Here is a 19,535-nt window from a genome sequence, read left to right on the forward strand (position 1 = left end):
GAAGGAGCGGTTTTGATTTTTTTTTTTTTTCTCCCTTAGCTAGGACGTTTTCTAGTTGACAGATTAAGTAGCTCTTCTCTGGTCTGGGCACATACTGAAACGACCCCCACAAATTGGGAAGGGGAAGAGTAACAGAGTCCAGTAAAATGTAGGCAGGCTTCATGTAACTTTCAGAGCTAAGAGACCTCTGTCAGAGCTGCTAAGGCTTGATTTCACCATTGGTGACCAACTGTTTCAGAATTTGCATCACGGTGAGTTGTGAAATGTTTTGAAAAATTAATATGCACATGCCACTCTATTATTTGAACATTAAAGTACAGGTTTGTGCACTATATCTCCTAGCACTTAACTTGCCAGAATCAGTTTACACACTTAAGGCCCCTTAAAGACCAAACAAGCAAGCTCCTCCTCCTCTTTTCCCCTCCATAGGGCAAAAGCTAAACAAACAAACAAAATCAAGGAAGGTGTCAATAATTTATATGGTGGTTCAGTATCTATGATTTAAATATGTCACAACAAATATATACACTTAATGCTAACCAGACAGAGCTCCAGAGTCATGAGGCAGGTCGGTAAGACGAAGGGCAGAGAATTTGGCTTTGTTTTGCCTTGTTTAATCTTGTAATGTCTCACAAAATCCTAAACAGAATATTGGCTACCACTTTGGCTACCTCGTTTTGCTGAATGGCAGAGGAGATGCAATCCCCCCAAAGAGTTTCTTCAGTATAAAAATAATGTATTCAAAATTCATTCATGTCAGAGGAATTTGGGCCAGGCAGGAAGGACAGGGACACCCTCTCACCTCTGTGGTTAGATAAAACTATTATGTACAAAAGGACTTATCCATTTTCACCTGTACCTCCATACACACACACATACACATTCAGGGCACACATACTAGTTAATCCATTAAGAAGAAAAGCAGCAGCTGTTGGTCAAATCAAAGGAAAAAGACAGACCACATTCCACATATCCTGAAGATCCTTCAGTCTTTTTTTTAAAAATGCTAAAATCACAAAAGAGGTTCTCCAGAGAGGCTGGCAAAAGAGAAGAGCTTCAGGTTCGGCTTGGGAACGATCCAGTCCAAGGCTCCCTTCCCTGCAGTAGTAGAGAGAACCTGCAGTTCCTCTGCTCAATACAAGGGGTAGACAGAAGTTCTCTTTTCCAACGTTGTTGTGTGAAATCACTTCCTACCTCAAAATCAGAGTTGCACGAGAGGAGATCAGCAGCCACAGAATTGTCCATTTGTTTCACAGATAAAGTCCGCTGACAGCAAGTGAATTGTTGCACCAAAAAAAGAAGAACAGAAACACACAAGAAACCTTCCCCTACCCCAAATGGCTGTTCTATTTTGATGATTAAAAATCTGAATAGAAAGTAAGTCGGTGTGTCTCAAATGCTGTGCCAGCAATACTGCAAGTCCTGAGATTTGTATCATGAGGAAAAGCCAAGGGGTCTATTAGGATGGGCTTGAGTGAGGCATGGAGAGGATGCGGCCATTCTTCTTGCCACCATTCATGTGAGTGTAAGGGATGTGCTCCTCATAGTTCCCTTTGAACCCTAGAGAGGGCCCATTGTCCTGCCCTAGGATCTCATCCCGCTGAAAGTAAGAGGCTGGGTCAAGAGGGATGCTTTCCATGTTTTCAAAGTCCAGCTCATACTCTTCTGTCTCCAGTGGCTTATTCTCCTCGCTGTAGAAAAACGAGACTTCTCGGAAAGTCAGGTGAAGATCATCCTTCAGCATTTCAATGATCTCGATGAAGGCGGGGCGCATCTTGGAATTGTACTGCCAACACATCTGCATGAGGTTGTGGAGTCGCTCTGAACAGTTTTCTGGCCATTCAAGGCAGCCCCCATCCATGACAAACTTGAGGACCTGCTCATTGGAGAGTCCTTGGTAAGGCTGCTCTGCTAAACTGCTGATCTCCCATAGGACAACGCCAAAAGACCACACATCTGAACAGGCCGTGAAGACACCATTCTTCAATGATTCTGGAGCCATCCAGCGCACAGGCAGCAGACCCTTTCCTCCTTTGCGGTAATAGTCTGTCTCATAGATATCTCTGGTCATGCCAAAGTCTCCAATTTTGACTGTGGAATCTTCAGCCACCATACAGTTTTGTGCTGCCAAATCTCTATGGACAAATTTCTTGGCGTTCAGATAAGCCATGCCGTCAGCAATCTCTGCAGCCATCTGAATCATCTCTTGGAGAGTTGGAGGGGGGCGGCCAGGGTTATTCTCTGCATCTGGCCGTAAAGACCTCAAACAGCTTTTCAGGTCTCCGTGAGCCATTAGCTCCATAACTACTAGTGTTGGTTGCCCTTTTGATACTACTCCCAGGAGACTAACCACATGGTGGCAACTGAAACCTTTCATCACAGAAGCCTCGTTGAGGAACTCAATACGCTCACGCAGGCTGGCAGTTTCATTTACTGTCTTGACTGCTACTCGTGTCTCCGCTTCGCCTTTCACAATGTCTTTGGCGATTCCCTCGTAGGCCATGCCAATGGAGCCTTGTCCCAACTCTTGCAGCAGGGCAATTTTCTCCCGTGGGACCTCCCATTCATCAGGGATGTAAACATCGCTGGCACTGAGATACTCTGGATTAGAAGATGCATAAAGTAGTCCTGTTGGTCCTTCTGTTTGCCTTTTTTTGATAAAGACATAACCTCCTCCAACAAACATGAATAAAAAGACAATAAAAATGGTTGGAACGATGATGGCTACAAGACTGGTGGGAGCATTCAAATAATCAGAAATGTAAAAGTAGATGGGCTCTGTCCATGACCCATTTCCAGCCAATGAAGTAGCTCGGATGCGCACACTATAGTTGCCAGGTTGCAGCCTTCTCAGCTTGCAGCCCTGTTCAGTGGAAAACTCTCGACGAGATATACAAAAGCGTTGTTCCTCTGATTCTCCAAGGCGTCCATAATTTACTTCATAGAGGATAATCAGCCCATTTGGCTCCTTCGGCTCCTGTCACTTTAAGTGGACTACATTTTTCTCTATTAACACATGAGTCACAGGCCCAACAATGTCATCTGCTTTCACTTCTGGCATGGTCCTGGCACTGATGTATGCTGCAATGCTGCATACTGTTAGAGCTTCACGATTACAGGCTTGGATCTCAATCCGGTACCCTGTGAAGTGTTGCAAGTTGGAAATGACTACTGACTCCTTGAAAACCATCATCTGAAAAGGCTTCGGTTCCTCTGGTGTTGTCGTACACATGTTTAGCAAGCCCAGCGTGGTTGGAGCCACCATGGTGCTATTAGCAACTCTCCCAAGATCTCGCCGCCTCCTTGATCCTTCCGCTGGCCTCTGAACAAAGACTTCATTGTGGAGGTAATTCTCAAAAGTCTTCCGGAAGGCAGATTCTTCCAACTCCTTCTGGATCTGAGAATCTGTTTTAGGGCAGGTACAACAAATTTCAATTTTTTTTTCATCCTCAGTCCCATTGTGCTTGATATGGTCTTCTACTAGAGGGGGAGACCATGTCCAAGAAGGTAACTTCAAGCCCTTCAGACAATAATCCAGTTCATAGAGTTCATTGTCTTCACTTTGTTGTTCCCAAGATACCATATAATGTGTATTGGGATAAGAAGGTGGTTTCCACTTCAAAATGATCTGTAATGAAGAGTTGGAAACAGAAATTGGATCCTGGGGGACACTTGGCACAGAAGCGTTAGTTCGAATGTATATGATCTCGCTCTTTGCCCCATAGATTTTCTGCTCATCTGTATGAGTGACCAGTGGTATAAAGATATTTACATAATCAGCCATGTACATATAATGTACTGTTAAAAAATATGAAAGGCAGGTTTGAAAGATAAAATATGAAAGCTAAGAGGGAAATGGCTCAACAAAAGCACGTGTGTAAACCATTCTCCAGTGTTGTTATTCACTTCCTGTTGTGTTAGATAGTCTTCAGGGAAATGAAGAGGAGGAAGAAATAATTACAACGGCCATAACTATTAATTAGAAGCTGGCAAGGCAGGGATGAGGAAGACAGAGAGACAATGAAGGTTCTCAGAGGAGTAAAATATCCTTTAAGTGTCAGACAACTGACAGACAGCTCCTCTACTTAAGGAGAAAGATTGGAGGAGAAAGAGTAGACTTGATTGGAGGCCTCTTGATTCAAGTCAATCCAGTTTGGTTGATTTGGTATCCAGATGTCATTGATAATTGCTGGATTGATCCAAAATGATAAGTTCCTTTTTTTATACTCATTATACATTGGTGCATACCCTTTAACTTCTCCAGAAAAACTCCTGGGAACTTTGCCTGGTCTTCCTCTCCAATACTCCAGGGACTGCTCAAAAATGCAATAAGTTGGGATCTGCAGACCAGCATTCAGGCTGTCAAGTCTTTCTGGCTCCAGTGACTACCAACAGCTGGATCCAGACACTGTAAGCTTGCTGAGAATTTTCTCTTTCACAGGATAGAAGATGCCACAGGAAGGCACAGGAAGATCCTGACTTTGTTCCAACCAGGTAAGCCTTAGTGTTGTTGTTGTTAATTGCGAAGTCGTGTCCGACCCATCGCGACCCCATGGACAACGTTCCTCCAGGTCTTCCTGTCCTCTACCATCTTCTGGAGTCCATTTAAGTTCACACCTACTGCTTCAGTGACTCCATCCAGCCATCTCATTCTCTGTCGTCCCCTTCTTCTATTGCCCTCAATCTTTCCCAGCATTAGGCTCTTCTCCAGTGAATCCTTCCTTCTCATTAGGTGGCCAAAGTACTTGAGTTTCAACTTCAGGATCTGGCCTTCTAAAGAGCAGTCGGGGTTGATCTCTTCTAGGACTGACCGGTTTGAACGCCTTGCAGTCCAAGGGACTCGCAGGAGTCTTCTCCAGCACCATAGTTCAAAGGCCTCAATTCTTTGGCGCTCAGCCTTTCTTATGGTCCAACTTTCACAGCCATACATTGCAACTGGGAAAACCATGGCCTGGACTATACGCACTTTTGTTGGCAGGGTGATGTCTCTGCTTTTTAGAATGCTGCCTAGATTTGCCATAGCTTTCCTCCCCAGGAGCAAGCGTCTTTTAATTTCTTGGCTGCAGTCCCCATCTGAGGTGATCTTGGAGCCCAGAAAAATAAAATCTGTCACTACCTCCATTTCTTCCCCATCTATTTGCCAGGAATTGAGAGGGCCGGATGCCATGATTTTGGTTTTCTTAATGTTGAGTTTCAAGCCAACTTTTGCACTCTCCTTCTTCACCCGCATCAAGAGGCTCTTTAGTTCCTCTTCACTTTCTGCCATCAGAGTGGTATCATCTGCATATCTTAGGTTGTTGATATTTCTCCCGGCAATCTTAATTCCAACTTTTGATTCATCTAGCCCTGCCTTTCTCATGATGTGCTCTGCATATAAGTTAAATAGGCAGGGCGACAGTATACAGCCTTGCCGGACTCCTTTTCCAATTTTGAACCAATCAGTGGTTCCGTGTTCGGTTCTCACTGTTGCTTCTTGACCCACATATAGGTTTCTAAAGAGACAAATGAGATGGTCTGGTACTCCCATCTCTTTAAGGACTTGCCACAATTTGTTGTGATCCACACAATCAAAGGCTTTTGCATAGTCAATGAAGCAGAAGTAGATGTTTTTCTGGAACTCCCTAGCTTTCTCCATGATCCAGCGTATGTTGGCAATTTGATCTCTAGTTCCTCTGCCTCTTCGAAATCCTGCCTGTACTTCTGGTAGTTCTCGATCCACATACTGCTGGAGTCTAGCTTGTAGGATTTTAAGCATAACTTTACTAGCATGTGAAATGAGTGCAATGGTGCGATAGTTTGAACATTCTTTGGCATTGCCTTTCTTTGGAATTGGAATGTAAACTGACCTTTTCCAATCCTGTGGCCACTGTTGAGTTTTCCAAATTTGCTGGCAAATTGAGTGTAGCACTTTTACTGCATCGTCTTTTAAGATTTTGAATAGCTCAGCTGGAATACTGTCACCTCCACTAGCTTTGTTGTTGCTCAGATTTTCTAAGGCCCATTTCACTTCACATTCTAGGATGTCTGGTTCGAGGTCAATGACCATCTCATTGTGGTTATCTGGGATGTTAAGCTCATTCTTGTATAGTTCTTCTGTGTAGTTTTGCCATCTCTTCTTAATCTCTTCTGCCTCTGTTAGGTCTCTGCCATTTTGGTCCTTTATCATGCCCATCTTTGCATGAAACGTTCCCTTCATATCTCCAATTTTCTTGAAGAGATCTCTGGTCCTCCCTATTCTGTTGTTTTCTTCTATTTCTTTGCACTGTTCATTTAAGAAGGCATTCTTATCTCTTCTAGCTACTCTCTGGAATTCTGCATTCAATTGGGTGTATCTTTCTCTTTCTCCTTTGCCTTTCGCTTCCCTTCTTTCCTCAGCTATTTGCAAAGCTTCCTCAGACAGCCATTTTGCTTTCTTGCATTTCTTTTTCTTTGGGATGGTTTTAGTTGCTACCTCTTGTACAATGTTGCGAACTTCCATCCATAGTTCTTCAGGCACTCTGTCTATCAGATCCAGTTCCTTAAATCTATTTGTCACCTCTACTGTATATTCATCAGGAATATGATTTAGTTCATACCTGAGTGGCCTAGTGCTTTTCCCTACTTTTTTCAATTTAAGCCTAAATTTTGCAACGAGAAGCTCATGATCTGAGCCACAGTCAGCTCCTGGTCTTGTTTTTACTGACTGTATAGAGCTTCTCCATCTTTGGCTGCAGAGCACATAGTCAATCTGATTTCTATGTTGACCGTCTGGTGATGTCCATGTGTAGAGCCGTCTCTTGGGTTGTTGGAAAAGAGTGTTTGTTATGACCATCGTATTCTCTTGACAAAATTCTATTAGCCTGTGCCCTGCTTCATTTTGTACTCCAAGGCCAAACTTGCCTGTTATTCCGGTTATCTTTTGGCTTCCTACCTTAGCATTCCAATCCCCCATGATGATAAGGACATCATTTTTTGGTGTTAATTCTATAAGGTGCTGTAGGGCTTCATAGAACCGGTCAATTTCATCCTCTTCAGCACCAGTGGTTGGGGCATAGATTTGGACTACTGTGATATTGAATGGTTTGCCTTGGATTCGAATTGAGATCATTCTGTCATTTTGGGGATTGTATCCCAGTATTGCTTTTCCTATTCTTTTATTGACTATGAAGGCTACTCCATTTCTTCTGAGGGATTCTTGCCCACAGTAGTATACCTGATGGTCATCTGAGTTAAATTCACCCATTCCTGTCCATTTTAGTTCGCTGATTCCTAAGATGTCGATGTTCAGTCTTGTCATCTCTTTTTTGACTACGTCTAGCTTGCCTTGATTCATGGATCTTACATTCCAGGTTCCTATGGAGAAAAAATCTTTACAGCATCGGACTTTCCTTTCACCACCAGATATATCCACAGCTGAGCGTCCTTTCGGCTTTGGCCCAGTCGCTTCATTCTTTCTGGCGCTACTAGTACTAGCCCTCTGCTCTTCCCCAGTAGCATATTGGACACCTTCCGACCTGAGGGGCTCATCTTCCAGCGTCATATCTTTTTTCCTTTTAGTACTGTCCATGGGGTTTTCATGGCAAAGATACTGGAGTGGTTTGCCATTTCCTTCTCCAGTGGATCACATTTTGTCAGAACTCTCTGCTATAACCTGTCTGTCTTGGGTGGCCCTGCACGGCATAGCTTATAGCTTCATTGAGTTACGCAAGCCCCTTCGCCACGACAAGGCAGTAATCCATAAAGGGGCCTTAGTAGATGGTGGTTATAGTTCAAATTTTGGATTAGTTGATTTTAAAGGAAACTAAAGACAAGTGTATTCAAATGTGTACTTTGAAAAGCAATGTGAATAATGCAGCGTGGGATTCCATGCAGGAGAAACAAAATGGGAAAAAGATTCTAATACAGTCTTCTAAAAAGAAGATACCAAAAGCTCAATTACAAGCAATTTCAAAAAGGATAATAGTGGAAGGCAACAAATGATTAAGCAATGTTTGTGATCACTTGGGAAAAAAATAATTGCCTGGCAAGAATCAGCATGGGATTGTCCAGGTTAAATTTTGCCAAAACAACCGTTTCCTTTTTGTGACAGCATAAATAGTTTAATTGGTCATGGAAATACAGTGGATATACAATAGCATACAGCAATATATCTGACAGAAAGCAAAACCTGGCAGTTGTATTTTGTTCTTTAGCATATTAAGGGGCATTGTAAAATAAATGGAAAGTGTTAATTCAAGATATTATTGAAGCAAAGTATCCTTCTGAAGCTTTGTGAAGCCTCCCTAAACGCTCCTTTAAACTTAGTAATTGCAATGAATACAAATGTCTTCCAATGACACTACAATAAACACTACTAAGCAGCCAATCCCATTGTGTGAATCCAGCCAGATCCTGTGTATGCTCGCTGATCTGATGAACCAATCCGTTCCAACGAAGGGATTCCCAATACTGTAATCCGTATAAGATCAAAACGCCAAGTTATTTAATGCAGGACTACTATACCTGTCCAGCAAAAATATAGACAGCAGCAGCAGAAAAAAAACCCACAAATTCCTGGGCTTCTCTGCTGCCATATCGTGCATAGAATTATTGTATGCCACCTCCACAAAAGGGAGGAGATCAGTCCAGTTCGTCTGTTGGTAAGAAACATAGCATCTAAGATACTGCTCCACTATTTTGTTAGCGGCTTCTGCGGCCCCATTGGTGGCCAGATGAAAAGCAGATGATAAACTTTGAGATGATCCAATTAATGTAAGGAAACTTCTCCAAAACTTCGCTGTGAACTGCACAAGCCCCCCCCCATCCGAAATTATTCACTTAGGAGCGCCATGCAGCCAGTAGATATGTTTCAGGAACAATTTGGTCAGTCGTTGGGCAGATGGGAGTCTTTTGCAGGTGATGAAATGAGCCAGCTTCGAGAACAGGTCTATTACAGTCCAGATGACAGTATTTCCACTATGTTTAGGTAGGTCTACTATAAAGTCCATAGCTATTTCTTCCCATGATTGAGAAGGGTCTGCCACAGGTTGCAGTAGCCCAGGGGCTTTCCCTGGGATTCTTTTCATTGTGGCACATACAATACAACTTTTTACACAGTTTTCCACATCCCCTTTCAGCCCCAGCCACCAAAATTGCCGGTGGGTGAGGTGTAGGGTTTTCAAATATCCAAACTGTCCAGCCTGTTTTACATCATGGCTGTGTTTGAGAGCATTAAGATGGAGGGCTTCTGGCAAATATAGCTTCCCCCCTTTGTAAGCCAATCCATCCCTGCACGTTAGGGAGGTTTGATTATCTTTGAACTATTGGGTCATCGAGGAGCTCTCATTTTATTTTCTTTACTCCAGGGTCATCAGGGTTGGGGACCCTGCAAGGTGTAAGTTGAGCAGCAGTTTGTGGATTGGGAATAATTGCCTCGTTAACCTCCTCCCATTCACTTTTGTATTGGGGTAACCGGGATAGCGCATCAGCTAGGAAGTTCTTTCCTCCTGGTATGTACTTTAGAGTGAAATTGAAGCGATTAAAGTACTGTGCCCATTGCACTTGCTTTGGGGACAATTTGCGGGGAGTTTTAAGTGCTTCTAGATTTTTGTGATCTATCCATACCTCAAATGGCACCTTGCTCCCTTCTAGTGTCACCAATTTAATAGCGCCCATCTAATTGCAAAGGCCTCTTTCTCCCAGATTGCCTTTCTCTGCTCGCTCTCAGTAAATTTCTTAGAGGTGTAGGCGCAAAGTTGCAGTACCCCACTTTTGTTCTTTTGCAGTAACACAGCTCCAACTGCCACATCGCTGGCATCGGCTTGAATCACAAAGAGCTCTCCTGGGCGGGGGTGCTTTAGGACGGGTTCTAATAGTCTCTTTAAATTCCCAAAAGCTGTTTGACAGCCCATTGTCCATGCTAGTGGTTGGCCGGTCATGGCTTCCCTCCTCCTTTGCCTGTTTTGAGTAGTTCTGTAAGGGGTAGGGCAATTTCAGCAAAAGAGGGGATGAATTGATGATAAAAGTTGACAAAACCCAGAAAGCTCTGGAGCTGTTTGCAAGTCTTTGGGGGCTGCCATTCAATTATTGCTTTCACATTGGCAGGATCCATTTCAATACCCTCGTTGGAAATTCTGTAGCCAAGATAGTCTAATTGGGTCTGGTGAAATTCACATTTCGACAATTTGGCATAAAGCTTGGCATTCAATAGTTTCTTTAACACTTCTCTGACCAGCTTTATGTGATCAGTCATATTTGTGCTGTATATCAGGATATCATCAAGATACACTAAAACCCCTTTGTACAAATGATCATGTAGGACCTCATTAATCAACTGCATAAATATGGCTAGGGACCCCTGTAGTCCAAATGGCATAACTTTAAACTAATAGCTCCCCATAGGACAGTTGAAGGCAGTTTTCCACTCATCTCCCTCTTTTATTCTCACCAGGTAATATGCCTCTCTCAGGTCTAATTTAGTGAAGACACTCCCCTTAGCCAGATGGGTTAATAAATCTTTTAGGAGGGGGAGGGGGTATTTGTTTTCCACACTTACAGCATTGAGACCCTCATCCTGCAACGATATCTGTAATACCATCAAACATCCACATCTGCCTATCCCAGGTTCTTGGTAAGGACTCAATAGGTAGACAAAATGCCAAATCCAGTCTGAACATCCTGCTGACTATGCAATGATCCATAATAGTAATATTATTATTAATAATAATAATAATAATAATAATAATAATAATAATGTTGGAAGGGACCTTGGAGGTCATCTAGTCTCAGGCAGGAAACCCTGTACCATTTCTGACAATTGGCTGTCCAGTCTCTTCTTAAAAACTTCCAGTGTTGGAGCATTCACCACTTGTAGAAGCAGGTTGTTCCACTGGTTAATTGTTCTGTCAGGAAGTTTCTCCTTAGTTCTAGGTTGCTTCTCCCTTTGGTTAGTTTCCACCCGTTGCTTCTTGTCCTGCCTTCAGGCATTTTGGAAAATAACTTGACTCCCTCTTCTTTGTGGCAGCCCCTGAGATATTGGAACACTGCTATCATGTCCCCCCTTATCCTTCTCTTTGTTAAACTAGACATATCCAATTCCAGCAACTGTTCCCTAATCATCTTTGTTGCTCTTCTCTGTACTCTTTCTAGAGTCTCAACATCTTTTTTACATCATGGTGATCAAAACTGGATGCAGTATTCCAAGTGTGGCCTTACCAAGGCATTGTAAAGTGGTATTAATACTTCATGTGATCTTGATTCTCTTCCTCTGTTAATGCAGTCTAATACTGTGTTGGCTTTTTTGGCAGCTGCAGCACACTGTTGGCTCATATTTAAGTGATTGTCCACTAGGACTCCGAGATCTCTCTCACAGTTTCTAGGTTGCTTCTCTCCTTGATTAGTTTCCATCCATTGCTTCTTGTCCTGCCCTCAGGCACTTTGGAAAATAGCTTGACTCCCTCTTCTTTGTGGCAGCCCCTGAGATATTGGAACACAGCTATCATGTCCCCACTCATCCTTCTCTTCATTAATCTAGACATACCCAATTCCAGCAGCCTTTCTTTCTATGGTTTAGCCTCCAGTCCCCTAATCATCTTTCTTGCTCTTCTCTGTACTCTTTCTAGAGTCTCAGCATTTTTTTACATCGTAGTGACCAAAACTGGATGCAGTATTCCAAGTGTGGCCTTACCAAGGCATTGTAAAGTAGTATCAAGATCATTCACATGATCTTGATTCTATCCTCTGTTAATGTAGCCCAGCACTGTGTTGGCTTTTTTGGCAGCTGCAGCACACTGCTGGCTCATATTTAAGTGATTGTCCACTAGGACTCCGAGATCTCTCTCACAGTTTCTACTATTGAGCAAGGTACCCCCAATACTATACCTGTACATTTGGTTCCCCTTGTCCAAATGCAGAACCTTACTTTTTTCACCACTGAATTTCGTTTTGTTAGATAGCCCCCAGTGTTCAAGTCTGTCCAGGTCCTCCTGTATCTTAAGCCTGTCTTCTGGAGTGTTGGCTATTCTTACCAGCTTGGTGTGATCCGCAAATTTGATGAGTTCCTCATCTATCCTCTCGTCCAAATCGTTGATGAAGATTTTGAAGAGCACTGGGCCCAGAACATAGTCCTGGAGCACCCTACTACACACTTCCCTCCATATATATGTGGTTCCATTGAGGACCACCCAGTGAGTACGGCCGGCCAGCCAACTATGAATCTATCTGGTGGTGATGCTGTCTAACCCACATTTTTCTATCTTATCAAGTTGTAGGTTGTGATCTAGTTAATCAAATCCCTTACTGAAGTCCAAGTAAATTATATCCACAGCATTCCTCTGATCCACTAATTTTGCCACTTGGTCAAAGAATGCAGTAAGATTTGTGTGGCATGATCTGTTTTTGACAAACCCATGTTGGCTTTTAGTAATTTATTAGATAGGGCCCAGTATTGAAATCAATCAAGATCTATCTGATAGCCTGGTAGGTTATTGATAGGTCAATACTGGAAGAAAGATTCGTTGCCTACATTAGAAGAATGGACATTTAAGGTTTCTAACTTAGCAGAAATGGCTAAAATTTCTGCTTATTTAAAGGATCATACACAAGAAAGATATATTATGGTATGGAGAAGATGGATAGATTATATTAAGATTAAATATGGAACTGAAAAGTTCCACTTATTTTATGATTAAATAATAAGTATTATTAATAATATTTAAATTTTTTAAAAAATATTATATAATAATTGATTATAAACTGATTTGTTTATGATATGTTATTAAGGTTTAATGGGAGTTAAGGATTAAGTATAATTTTAATTGTTGTATAAATTGTTAAACTTGTTTAGCTTATGATTAATATATTTGTTAACTTAGTTAGATTATGTTTAATATGTTTGAAATACCCTGTATTTGGCTCCGGGAAGTCGGGGGGGTGGGGGTTGGGGGGAGGGTAAATGGGTTTATTTTGTCATTTTTAATAAAACTCTTTAAATAATAAAAAAAGATCTATCTGGATCTTGAGCCTGTCATCCACTGTAGCTTGCTGGTTATTCCTGCCATCTTAGGATCATTTGCAAATAAGTTCTCCTTCTATTCCCTCATCTAAGTCATTTATGAAGATATTGAAGAGTCCTGGGCCTAAGACAGAACCTTGTGTACTTCTCTCCATGTAGATGTAGTACCATTAAGGATGACTTCTTGATTTTGGTTTGTCAGCCAGTTTCAGATTCATCTGGTGATGAGGCTATCTAGCTTACCAAGAAGTAGGTTTTGGTCTACCTTGTCAAATGTTTTACTGAAGTCTAAGTATGTTATGCCCACAGCATTTTGCTGGTCTACTAATTTAGTCACTTTGTCAAATAGTGAAATATGATGGGTTTGGCATGATCTGTTTTTAAAAACCCATGCTGACTACTAGTTATATCTTTATTTATTTCTAGATGCTCATACATCTGTTTTTTTTATTATCTTTTCCAGTATCTTCCCAGGTATTGATGTTAAGGTAATTGGTCTGTAGTTTCCTGTCCCCCCCCTTTTGAAGATGGGAACCACATCAGCTTTTTTCCAATGCTCAGGTAGTTTCCCGGTGCTTCTTTAGAACTCTGAGATATAATTTGTCAGGTCCTGGTAATTTATATTCAAGGTCAGACAGGTGTTCTCTTACCATTTTATTGCTTATTTCTGGTCTGTCTTTTACAGTTATGTTTTTTTGGTAAGTTGGTCTATAAGAATGAATTAAGCAGATCTGCTTTCTCTCTGTTGCCTATTACTTCCTTGCCATCTTCTCTCTTTAGTGGACCAACTGTTTCTTTGACTTTTTTCTTATTATTTATATGTTGAAAGAAACTTTTTTCATTATCTTTGATTTTTGTTGCAAGTCTTTGTTCATTCTGAGCCTTTGCTTTCCTGACTTCATCTTTGCAGATTCAGGCTATCTGCTATTCTGTCTTAATTATGTCTCCCTCTTTCCATTTTTTGTACTTATCCTTTTTGTCTTTCAGTTTATCAGAGGGATCTTTGTGCAACCATGCAACCATGCTTCTTGGATTCTTCTTGGATTTCTTGTTTTTCTTTTTCAATGGTATTATACTGGACTGTGCTGAATGTTTCCCAAACTTCTTCAGTTGTTTTCCCCTTTAGGATTTTCATCCAAGGAATCTTTTCCAATATAACATAGTCACTCTTGCCCAAGGTTCCTGTAACTTCAAATCTCTCTATCACTTCTTCTTTGTAAGTAAGAATTAGGTCTGGTATGGCTGTCCCTCTAGTTCGCCCCTCTACCTTTAGGACAACAAAGTTGTCAGCTAGGTTGCTCAGGAACCAGTTCGATCTCTCACTAGATGAAGAATTAGTCTTCCAATTGATGTCAGGATAATTAAAGTCCACCATTACTATTGTAGTGGATTTCCTACATATATTTGATAATTGGTTAGCAAAAAATACATTTATTTTTTCTGCTTGGTTGGGTGGTCAGTAATATACACTTATTTTTCCAGGCTCTTCCCAGGTATTGATGTCAGGCTTATTGGTCTATAGTTTCCGGAATCTGTTTTTTCCTTTTTTCAAGATGAGAACCACATCAGCTCTTATCTAGTCCTATGATAATTCCCCAATGTTCCAGGATCTTTTACAAATGTTCAATGTTTCTGAAATCAAGTCTGCCAGTTCCTTCAGAATGCTGGAATGTGATCTGTCAGAATCCAGTGATTTCAATCCATCTAGAGTGGACAGACATTCTCTTATCATTTTCTTGATCATTTTAATTTGCATTTTTTGTCTTTCTTTTATGGTTCTTGTTATGTCCTGAGCCTGTGGAAGCAGGCTCGGGGCATTGCAAATGGTCCCGAACAGGTGCAAGCTGCCCGGGACCAGACAGGCTGTCACCAGTACTTGTGCGCATGCGCGGGTGCTGGCGCACCAAAAGTTGCAGATTGACCCGGGAATGGCCTATAAAAGAGGCTGGGAGTGAGCTTCCGGTGGTCAGCGACGATGATGGCGGCTACCTTGTAGCCGTCCTCCTGGGACGGCGTCAGATCTTCGGAGCATAGCGCGCATCAGCTGGCCCGCGGCTCGAAATCCCCTTCCCGGGCGAAGGGAAGGGGTAGAGACCACACGAATAGAGGTAGAACCTCTTAACCCCCCCTGGATTTCTTTTTTTGGGGGGTAGAAAGAATGTTCCCTTGGAGTTCGTGCTTTCTCCGCCTCCCAGCTGTCTTTGTTTCTTCGGAAACAAAGTGAAACGCCGCTACCATCTCCGTGCTTAAAGTTTTCTGGTTAGTGATTTTTAAAGCGGACAGAACTGTTTAAAGGATTTTACGTAGAGTTAGAGTTTTATTTCTTCTCATTTTTCTTTTAGCTTATGTTGATTCTTTTTTCTTTTGTTTCTTTTTTTTGGTGGAGAGTGAGAGTGAAAGTAAAATGGCGTTTTGAAAGTGCTTTTTTTTCCTTTCCGGAAAGAAAGAACGGACTTAAATGAAACGTATGAATAGTACAGTTTTTTTCTCTTTTAAGTTTCTTTTTTCCTTTTTCTTTTAAAGTGCTTTGGAAGTTCTTTTTTTTTTGCACTCTCCCTGGTCTTTTTTTTTTAATTTTTAAGGACTTTAGTATCTTTTTTTTTTAAGAAGAAAGAAAGAGAGAATAAGATTTTTTTAAAAAAAAAATACGTAAAGAACTGGAAGATGAGATTAAACTAAAAGAGAAGTCTTTGATTTTAAATCCTTCAGATGAAAAGGTTAGAGAAGCTATAAAGCTATTAAAAACACAATTTAATATGTTGATGGCCAATCAAGCCGCAACTAATCTAATGTTTATGAAACAAAATACATTTTGTAATGCTAATAAACCAGGGAGATGGCTGGCCTACCAATTAAGAAAGAAACAGAGACAGAGAATTATAGATAAAATAAATTATAACGGTAAATTAGTTTATCAGAAGGAGCTGATTAAGAAATCTTTTCTAGATTATTATCAGAAATTATATAAGAGTACCAATGTACAAATTTTAGATATAAATAATTGTTTAAGTGAGGCTAACTTTCCTAAACTAACAGAAGATCAGAAACAAGAAATTAATGGTTTAATTACTAATGAGGAAATTGTGATAGCTATTAAGCAATTAAAATTAGGTAAAGCGCCAGGTACGGATGGTTTGACATCCATTTATTATAAAACTTTAGTAGAAGAGATGACTCAACCTTTATGTGAGTTTTTTAATAATATATTACAGGGTTTAGAGATTCCTCTGTCATGGCGCAGTGCTTTTATACCCTTGATTCCAAAAGAGGACCAAGATCTTACCTTACCAAAGAATTATAGGCCAATATCTCTCTTAAATGTGGATTATAAGATTTTTTCAAAAATTTTAGCTAATAGGTTTATGAGGGTTTTGCAGCAGCTTATACATAAGGATCAATCGGGTTTTATAACTGGAAGGTATATGAAAAATAATGTTAGACAAATTTTTAACTTATTAGAATATTTAGATAAGAATAACCAAATCTCTGCAGGGCTGATATTTTTAGATGCTGAAAAAGCCTTCGATCAACTGAATTGGCAGTTTATGTTAAGATTAATTGAGGAGATGAATTTTGGAGAAAAAATATCACAAGCTCTAGGTGCTATATATCAAAAACAAACGGCACAACTTATTGTTAATGGAGGCTTGTCAGAGGTTTTCACAATAGAAAAAGGTACAAGACAGGGATGTCCATTGTCACCGTTATTCTTTGTTTTAACATTGGAAATTTTGTTGATCAAAATTCGAGAGTCGCAGGAAATAAAAGGAATAGAAGTTAACAAAAAAGAATATAAGTTAAGAGCTTTTGCAGATGACTTGGTGGTTACTCTGTCTCAACCTACTTATTCTGTAGTAAAGTTACTACAATTGATTTATCAATATGGATGTGTTTCGGGTTTTAAAATCAATAATAATAAGACTAAAATATTACCTAAAAATATGATTAACCGGGACAAGCAGATTTTGGTTAATTTAACAGATTTTGAAGTTGTTGATAAGGTAAAATATTTGGGGGTTACTTTATCTGTTTCTAATATAAAATTGTATAAGAATAATTATGAAAAGCTGTGGATCAGGGTACAGAAAGATTTGAAGAATTGGGATAAGTTACAGTTATCTCTTATGGGTAGAATTGCAGTGATTAAAATGAATGTCTTACCAAAATTTCTTTTTTTGTTTCAAATGTTACCTATTTTAAAGAATGAGCTTAACTTAAATGAATGGCAGAAAGGCATTAATAAATTTATTTGGGCAGGGAAAAAACCAAGGGTAAAGCTTAAAATTATGCAAGATTTTCGTGAGAGAGGTGGACTCAAGGTACCGAATTTGAAATTATATTATGATGCTGTGGTTTTAACATTGATTAGTGATTGGGTAAATTTAACAAATGTAGAAATACTCCATCTGGAGGGTTGGGATTTACTTTTTGGATGGCATGCCTACTTAATTTTTAATAAAAAAGTGGATCGACTTTTTAAATCACATATTATGAGGATTTCTTTACTTCGGGTTTGGAGGAAGTATTATAAGAGTGATTTTAAAATACCTCTATGGGCCATACCTTGGCATGCGATAGAGGGGATAAGGAGAGGAGTTAAAATGGATAGGGTCTCTTATACACAACTACTTAGATGGGATGGTCAAAACTGGCAGTTAAAATCTTTGGAAGATTTAGTACATGAAAATATTACCTATTCATGGTTTCAATATAGACAAATAGTGGACAGATGGAAGATGGATCGTAATATGGGCTGGCTTAGAGAAGATGAAAATCTTTTTAAACAAGTAAAGGATCAAAGACAAACTCACATTAAGAGGGTTTACGGGGTTCTAGTGGAATTGGATTCAGAATCTGAATTAATCAAAGATTGTATGATTAAATGGGCACAAAATTTTGGTGAACCAATCCCACTGGGTACCTGGGAAATTATTTGGGTGAGGAATGTTAAATTTACACAAGGCCAGAACTTAAGGGAGAATTTTTACAAAATGTTTTATAGATGGCACCTTGATCCACAAAAAATGTCTGTTATGTACCCTGATTTACAGCCTAAATGTTGGAGATGTGGTTGTTTGGACGCCACCTATTATCATATTTGGTGGTCGTGTAAAAACATAAAAGCTTTTTGGATTAAGATATGGTGGAAGATTCAAAGAATTTTTAGAAGGAGGGTAAAATTTACTCCGCAATTATTTTTGTTAGGTATTGTTACTGATTGCAATGCTAAGGAGGTTATATTGATGTTAAATTTGATTACAGCTGCAAGGCTGTTAGTAGGGCAATATTGGAAGAAGGAATCTTTGCCTACCTTGCAAGAGTGGTTTTTTAAAGTTTCTTATCTGGCGGAAATGGCAAAGATTTTGGCTTTTTTAAAGGAGCAATCGCAAGAGAAATTTTTTGCTGCATGGGAAAAATGGATAAATTTTATACAACATAAATTGGATATAAAAAATATCATCTAGCTTTTTTATAACTTGTATATAATTCTTGATATTTTATAGATTATTTCTTTTTTTTTCTTTTTTTCTTTTTCTTATTTCTTTTCTTCTTTCTTTTTTTCTTCTTTTTTTTCTTTTTAAGTATTTAATGTTTATGTCATATATATTTTATTATTAACTATTTTATAAGTTGTTAAAATTTGTTTAGTGTTCTTAATATATATTTTATTATTAACTATTTTATATGCTGTTAAAATTTGTTTAGGTTTCTTAAAATTTTAATTAAGCCTATATTCAGTTCTGGGAAGCTCGGGGGGGGGGATGGAGGGGGTGGTTTGGGAGGGATTGGGTGAGGGTTGTTTTGTCTTTTTGTTGCTGTTGTTTCTGTTATTTGAAAAAAATTTTAAAAATTTTCAATAAAAAAAAAAGAGGCCGGGAGTTTTGGGCGTTGTCGGCGTCTTATAACCAGTATGCTGAACTGAAATAAAGAAGTTCCTGAGAACTACAACTGCTTCTCGTGTCATTGCCATTTCGCGAAGGACGCAACACTGGCGACGAAGGTGGGATGCCTTACATCGACAGAAGACAGGTGTAAGCTTACCCGAGTGAGTCCTGAGCGGCAGGAATGGCGTTCACTCGGCAGCTACCCGCCAATCCAGCGAGCATCCGGGGTAGGCTGGTTGATAGACCCTTTCTTTCTACAAAATGGCAAAAATTGGAAGGCTTTCGGAATTCGACGTCTCACATCCGGAGAGATGGGAGTCCTACGCAGCCAGGGTGGAAAACTATCTCAAAGTAAATCAAGTAAGAGAAGATAGTTTAAAAGCTGCCACCCTGCTGTGCGTTTGCGGTCAAGATGCATTCGAAATCGCTGAAAACATAGCAGAACCTGTACCTCTAGAATCTGTCAGCTATGCAGATCTCAAAAAGCTACTAAAGGACCACTTCCAGCCCAAGTTGTCTGTCATTGCATGGCACCACACCTTCGAACAGAGGGATCAATGACCCGGAGAATCAGCCAAAGAATACATTGCCGCGCTGAGAAAAGCCGCTAAACACTGTGAGTTCAAGGACCTCGAAGAATGGCTGAGAGATAGATTTGTATGCGGACTAAGGCATAGATA

At 40.1% G+C, this 19,535-nt stretch overlaps 2 protein-coding genes across 2 annotated transcripts; both read right to left on the reverse strand.

The window, feature by feature from the left end:
- Positions 1-483: 483 nt before the first annotated feature.
- Positions 484-2,705, reverse strand: LOC120309494 (insulin receptor-like). Its single transcript, XM_039346797.1, has one exon. It carries the CDS (start codon positions 2,684-2,686, stop codon positions 1,460-1,462), a length of 1,227 nt encoding a protein of 408 aa, XP_039202731.1. The 5' UTR covers positions 2,687-2,705; the 3' UTR covers positions 484-1,459.
- A 256-nt stretch (positions 2,706-2,961) lies between these two features.
- On the reverse strand, positions 2,962-3,587 carry LOC120309495 (insulin receptor-like). Its single transcript, XM_039346798.1, has one exon. It carries the CDS (start codon positions 3,581-3,583, stop codon positions 2,981-2,983), a length of 603 nt encoding a protein of 200 aa, XP_039202732.1. The 5' UTR covers positions 3,584-3,587; the 3' UTR covers positions 2,962-2,980.
- Positions 3,588-19,535: the final 15,948 nt, after the last annotated feature.

The sequence above is a fragment of the Crotalus tigris genome, unplaced genomic scaffold (assembly GCF_016545835.1).
Source record: "Crotalus tigris isolate CLP2741 ecotype Arizona unplaced genomic scaffold, ASM1654583v1 scf7180000018026.535452, whole genome shotgun sequence".
NCBI lineage: Eukaryota > Metazoa > Chordata > Lepidosauria > Squamata > Viperidae > Crotalus > Crotalus tigris.

What these genes read in the sequence shown, in the direction of transcription:
- LOC120309494 (XM_039346797.1), bottom strand. Translation starts at nt 2,686, where the DNA reads ATGTTTGTTGGAGGAGGTTATGTCTTTATCAAAAAAAGGCAAACAGAA.
- LOC120309495 (XM_039346798.1), bottom strand. Translation starts at nt 3,583, where the DNA reads ATGGTATCTTGGGAACAACAAAGTGAAGACAATGAACTCTATGAACTG.